We start from the raw sequence: 7,051 nt of genomic DNA, 5'->3' as shown, positions 1-7,051 counted from the left end.
ATTTATTCCACTGTCATGCAAACTCCTCTATCTTTCCTTTTCGGGCATCAAGTTAGAAATAAATATACTTCAATTAATAGGAGTTCATTAACTGCATATATAGATATGCTATAGAACCAAAATGAATCATGCATCATCAAGTGGGATGGTCTAGGAATAATCTGATACATCATATATACAATATATATACATATTCCCATCACATTATACAATGTTTATCACCTAACCAAAATCAGAGATATATATAATTAACTAACAAAATGGTTTCCTTAAAAAAATAACGAATTAATGGTGAGTCATTAACATTTTCCTTTCTCAAATGAAAATTATCTCTTATATATGACCCCAGATTAGAGACATTTCTTCTTAAAGAATTTAATAATTATGTACTAATAATATAAAGTTTTATAGTACTATTAATTAATTAGAAATTATTGATGTCATAATTTTTAAGAAAGTTAAAATAAAGGTTAACAAATTTTTCATATATATATATATATATATATATATATATATATATATATATATATATATATATATATTATTTTATGATTAAATATTAGTGTAAAAATATTTTATGTCAAGTGTTAATATAAAACCTTTTTTCTTTTCTTTTTTTAAATAGTTAGGAGTCAAAAATGAATATTAAACAACATGGTTACTTTTAGTCTCTGCTTGGAACTAGTGAAATGTGATGAAAAGAAGAGAAAGTCGCATAAAACATTATTAGTATGTGTGTGCTTTCTTTCGGGTTGAGTTTCTAGAATAATGTTGAAATATCAATTAACATTATTATAGATAAAATATTGCACATGTTTAATTCGATGGTGAAAAATTAATTTTGAATTGAAGTAAATTTAGATAGACCTTTTTTTGGAGAAAAAAATTTATGCTAAATTTTGTCACTAACTTGATTTTATAATAGAAACATTAATTCAAACATAAATCATATCCCATTAAAATTAATTAAAACTTAAATCAATTTTTTAAAATTAATTTTATCAATGCTCTCGTCTAAACACATTTTTAATTTATTCCTCCTTCAACTTAATGTAGCTTAATGAAGATGGGGCTCACAATTTTTTGAATTTGTCACTTTTGAACGGAAGAGGGAAAAAAGCAGATACTAAAATGATGAAATCAATAACCTCTTTTTTTAGTAAGGATGTTTAAATAATTTTATATATATATGTTTTTTTTTCTTTCTAACCTCTTTTTTTTTCCTATTAAGTAATCTGCTAAATTAATTATCTCACTTTTACTTTCTTTTATTTTTTTTTTCTTTCACTTTTGTTTCTAAACCAAATATACCCTTAGTTGTTGCCATATAATTTGATTGTCAAATTTTATAATTATTCTTAAATCATGTACACTTTTTTGTATCTAGTACTCTTCATTATTTATTACATTGCATAATTTATTTTAAAAGAGTATTTTTACAAATAACATTTATTATTATCATTTAATAGAATTAAGAAGATGATGATGATGGGTGGTAGAAAATGTGCAGGAGAAACAACAGAGGATTTGTACAATTAGGTAATGATGGAAGAAGTGTGGCACATATGATAATGATATTAGCATGGGTTAAGATTAAAGATATATAATGAATGAATGAATATCTTCCGTAGAGTACTTTAGTGGAGGTGACATCGCAACTGTCACCATGCGTCCTTCTGGCTGCCAAAAGATAAGGTGAAAGATAGGTTAACAACAACAACAGCTCCTGCAGCACAACACAGCCTCACAGTACAGTACCATGCATGACATCTTCACTGTTTTTTTGACTTTTCTCGCAGCCCATTGACCCATTCCTCACACCTCCACGGCCCACGTGCCACCACGCCACCTATACTCTCTCAATCACACACATGTCACCATATATAATGCCTACATCAATTGCTAAGATTATTTTAATTTAATGCTTAATCTTCAACTTTCAGTTCTCAACATCTAATTACATTCAAAATTTTAAGAAAGAATTTCATCATTATATCCATTTAATTTTACTCAAACAAAATTGTTTGATTAGAAAATATGTTTTTTTATCAGACAGAATTTATGGTTAGAAAGTATATGTTTGATAAAATTAACTAACACGAACAGTTAGTTAAAATATGAAATTGAAATAATTGAAAAAAGAAACAATGATAGAACAAACATATTTATATAGCATTTTCATATGAATTTTAATTTTGTTTTATGGATAAAAATATATTTTGAGATGATAAAATTTTAGTTTTTTAATTAATAGTAAATTTTTGTAATTTTTATAGATAAATTATTTTTATTTAATTTTTAGTTTCATTTTATATATTCTATTATTAATATTTTATTGTATCTTAAAATATTTTTAATCAAATTTAAAATAAAGTAAAAAAATAATGCACTTAAGTAAATATAATTTTTTATTATGCTAATTAGCATAATGGTTAAAATAAATAGTATAATATAATATTATTAAAAAAAATTAAAATAAATCTATCATTTATCTTTGTTAATTTCGTGAAACATAACATTGAAATAATAAATAAAATATTTAAATAATATAATGGTCAAAATAAATACTCTAACATAAAAATGTGTAAGAGAAATGAGTGAAAAAAAACATAAATAATAATTTTTTTATTTAAAAAAGGTAATAAAAAATTAATAAATATTTGAAGGATGAAAAATAAATAAAATATAAAAATTTAAAATCCAATATTTTAAAATATATTTCTTTCAAGTAGTGTTTTAAAAAAAGTTTAAAAAAAATCTTATTTACTAAACAATAAAAAAAATTACTAGTAAAATAAATTAAAAGATAATTTAACTGACTTGTTCAGCGTAACCTATATTTGATTATAAAAATAAAAAAGTGGGACATTTATCAATATTGACATTGTATATAATTTTTTTATAGTACGGTTTTAGCTTTTTGTATTTTTCCAAAAAAAAATTGATGTTTTAAAATTTTAAAGTTTATTTAATGTGTTTTTAAAGTATGTCTTTATTTAATACTTACTACTAGTGAAGTAGGTATCAAAGATCAAGATATTAAATCAGAACATTAATATTTTAGTCTAAATATAATAATTTAGTTTAATTAAAAAAATTAATCTATGTGCAATAACTTTAAATATCAAAATATATGAGAAGAAAGTAGTACATATTTTGTTATATTTTTCATAATTATTTTATTTAAGAAGTACAATATTTTTCAACATATGTTTATCCACATTTATCAAATATATATATAATAGTTTGTAAATGTTTAAAAGAAGTGTCATTGGTGAGTCCCTTAATGATCAAGTGGATAGCAAAGGAAAGAAAAAAAAAAGGAACATTCTTAAAAGGCTACTGTACACTTCAAAAAATGTACTATGTTTGGGCAGCATTTTTAACAGCCGTACGCCTTAAATTTTTCAAAATTTTCAAATTTTAAAAGGTTAATGACATTTAGACACTAAAATATTTTTAGAGAAAAAAGTTATACATTAATAATATTTTACACAATCATCCAATTATAATTTATTATGTGTGATAAGTTCGATAATTTTTAAAATAATTATATAAAAAATAATTCAATCGATGATTTATAATTAAATAATTATGTAAAATTAGTTTATATTATTAGTACATAACCAATAAACTTATATTTTTATCCCATTAATATCTCTTATTTTTATCTATTTCTGTCTTGTCACAATAATATCTATTATACCTCTATCACTTTTATCTATTACTCTATTTTTTATAATTATATATTTTCTTTCTATGTAAAATAAGATATGCATATTTAAGAATTAACTTTCATTTTTATAAGAATATTTGGACATTCCAATAATGTCAATACCCCATCATTAGCACCCTCCATTTTTTTTTCATATCTCTCTTATTGTCACATTAAACTTTAATCATATCAATAACTTATATCTCCTCTACTCCTATCTCTTCCAAAATGCCTAAACCTCCTATACCAAGACGTACGTGGGTAATTACCAAGTTATCTCCTTAATTATTGTTATTGATGATTGCATAGTCTTAATCAAATTTATTTCATAGTAGTACTAAATAACATTTTTATAAGTGGTAGCACTACAATTTTTTAGTATTACGTAAAGTATATACGAAAAAAACAGATGCATAAATAAATAGATAGATTATTTATTCTGAAAGAAAAAAAGAGAGCCATAAAGCAAGACCTCCAATATTTCAAATAGTTGGAGGCTTTACTCAGTTTGGCTAATAAGGCATTGATCCATATATCCGTTAGTCTCAGCACAGCAGACACATACATAGTACTCATATTTGCATTTACGATATAAGAAACAAAATATAAAGGGTATGTATATAAATAGATGTTGACAATGACAGGATCATCATTTCCTTATCCATAATAATTTAAATAAATTGTACCCAGCTCAGCTCTCCCATTTCATTTGGTTAAAAAAAATTGCAGTGAATAAAAGAAGAATAATAATAACTGTATTTCACAAATTAATTCCCTTTAATAAATATAAGAATTATTACAAAAAGAAAAGAATATTACACCGTCAATCAACAATCATCATAATTTTTTTTTTTTTTTTATCAAGAGTTGTTGTTGTCCACAGCGGCAAGCAACGGTTGTTTGTGGCCGTCGGATCCTTGATCAAGGGCCGTGAGTAACTGGGCCCGGCAGGCCTGGTACTCCCAATCGGTGGTCCCAATCATATACAACATTAGGCCCGCGCAACAAACCTGGGCCGACAACAGGCCCAGCCAGAGCCCACAGAACCCAACCTCGAGCCAGAACGCAAGCCCAACCGCCACCGGCATCCCCACCAGATAAAACGCTCCCAGGTTCACGTTCGCCGCCACGTTCGGCCGCGCCGTCCCCCTCACCACCCCGCATCCCACCGTCTGCGGGCAGTTTCCGAGCTCGCACAACCCCAGAATCGGCAGCGCCGCTGCCGTCAGCCGCAGAATCCCCTCGTCCCCGGTGAACATCCTCCCCCACCTCCTCCGCATCGCCGTCGCAAAAACCACCGCGGAGAAGCCCATCACTGCGGCGAAGAACACCGCTACCACCGCCGACATCCTGGCGCGTGGACCCCTGTTCGCGCCAAGCTGGTTCCCCACGCGCGTGGAAACCGCAAATCCCAGAGACGAGGGGAAGACATAGATCAACGACGTCGTCTGGATTAAAATCCCCATAGCCGCCACGCTGGCAGTGGGGTCCACCAAAACCCCACACAACAAAATCATAATCTCATACCACCACCATTCCAAACAAACCGAGACGCAGCTCGGCGCCGCAAGCCTAAGCAGCGGCTCCCAGCCGCCGAAACACTCCCGGCTCGGCGCGGTCCACGTGGCCAGGTGGACCCCACTTATCCACACGTAGAGGACCAGCAGACTTAGAATGGAAAAACTGGAGGCGGCGGAGGCGGCGGCGACGCCGGGCAGGCCGCGCTGGACGAGGAGCAAGTTGAATGGAACGTGGAGGAGAGTGCCGGCGAGGGACGCTAACGTTACCGGGTGGGTGATGTTCTGGGCGCGAAGGTAGACTCTGATTGGGTGGAGGAAGGAGTTGGTGACGAGGTCGGGGAGAAGGAAAACTAAATAGGTTTGTGCCATTTGGGTGATGTGTGTGTGTTGGTGGAGTAGGATAAAGACTTTAGACATGTTAAGCCACAAGAGCGAAATGGGGATTGAAGAGAATAATAAGAAGATGACGCAGCGTTGGAGGGTGAGAGAGAGGAGTTTAGGACGCTTAGCTCCGAAGGCTTGGGAACAAAGAGGTTCCATTCCTAAGGAGAGACCAGAGAGAACGGAGTAACCGGTGATGTTGGCGAAGGCGATGGCTAAGGAACCTGCGGCCAGTTCGGTGTCTCCTAGGTGGCCGAGGAACAGCATGGAGACCATGGAACGCGCGTAGAAAATGAGACCAGTGAGTGCTGTCGGGAATGCCAACTCCCACAGGGATTTCGCTTCTCCTATCACATCCCACATTATTGTCGAACGTCTTGTTAACACACCACCTAATTCTTCGGTCTGCTTTTCCTTATCATCATGCCTCTGCTCTGATTTTGATTCGCACATGTTCTTGGTTCTTCTATTTTATGACGACGACTACTACTACTACTACTACACGTCTTCCTTCGTTGTTATGAAATGAAGACTCAAAAGAGGGTATATATGTACGTGTTTATGAATGATTTTGAATAATATGATGAAGGAAGAGTGCGTGTTGTGAAAACTGCGATACACATACACTAGACAGTGTGTTCTGAAACAAAGAGGAGGAGGAGGAGGAGGAGGAGAGGGGACTCTGTTTTTTTTTAAAGGGTGGAAAGCGGTGGGAGCTAGGAGCAGAGTGATAAATGAAGAAAGAAACTAATTACTGCGTGGGAGTGAAGAAGTGAGAAGGATGGGCGAGTATAAATAGAATTGAGGAGGATTTGAATTCGAGCGTGTTTTTCCTGTTTAAAATACTATGTGTAAGTGACCCTTCTTCCTTTCCTTCACTCACTCTTACTATTATTCTAAATTCTAATTCCATATAAAGTTACAAGTATTTTTCAGAATTTATCTATTAGAAATATAAAACCTTTTTTCAATAGAAAAGTGTTCTCAAAAGCTGTTAAAAGTACTTCTAACGTTGTATCCAAACTACTCAAACTGACTCTAAATCACTTTCTGCTTCCCTTGCCTTAGCCTCCTCAGCTATCAAATTAAAGGCTGAGAACCAGAGGAGTCCACCTCAATTGCTTGATAAGTGTGTTGTATTATCTTTTATTTTTATAGATAAAAATAATAATTAAAGATCCACATATAAAGTCTATTTTTTATTTATTTTTTTCATATGCTTATACAATATGCATTACTCTTCCTCCTTGTTTCTTCTCTCATTTTTTTAAAGTTCAACCCATGCGTGCACGGTAAAAATGGAAAATATTTAATATCCACTCGTTTTCTTTTTTTATATATTCCTTTTCATTGTATTTTTGTTTGGCGAAAATACGTGGTAGGTAACTCATTTGATTTCATCATTTTAAGAAAACTTCTTTAATTTATGAAATTT

At 31.8% G+C, this 7,051-nt stretch overlaps 1 protein-coding gene across 1 annotated transcript; it reads right to left on the bottom strand.

Annotated features, from left to right (window-relative positions):
* Nucleotides 1-4,473: 4,473 nt before the first annotated feature.
* On the bottom strand, nt 4,474-6,402 carry LOC114418865 (protein DETOXIFICATION 51-like). The gene has a single exon (XM_028384404.1). The coding sequence runs from the start codon at nt 6,067-6,069 to the stop codon at nt 4,576-4,578; it is 1,494 nt and encodes a 497-aa protein (XP_028240205.1). The 5' UTR covers nt 6,070-6,402; the 3' UTR covers nt 4,474-4,575.
* Nucleotides 6,403-7,051: the final 649 nt, after the last annotated feature.

This window comes from Glycine soja, chromosome 7 (genome assembly GCF_004193775.1).
Source record: "Glycine soja cultivar W05 chromosome 7, ASM419377v2, whole genome shotgun sequence".
In the NCBI taxonomy this organism is placed as follows: domain Eukaryota; kingdom Viridiplantae; phylum Streptophyta; class Magnoliopsida; order Fabales; family Fabaceae; genus Glycine; species Glycine soja.
Note: the sequence above shows the minus strand (reverse complement) of the source record. Positions and strands in the feature narration are given on the sequence as shown.

Coding starts and splice junctions, on each gene's coding strand:
- LOC114418865 (XM_028384404.1), bottom strand. CDS start 6,069: ATGTGCGAATCAAAATCAGAGCAGAGGCATGATGATAAGGAAAAGCAG.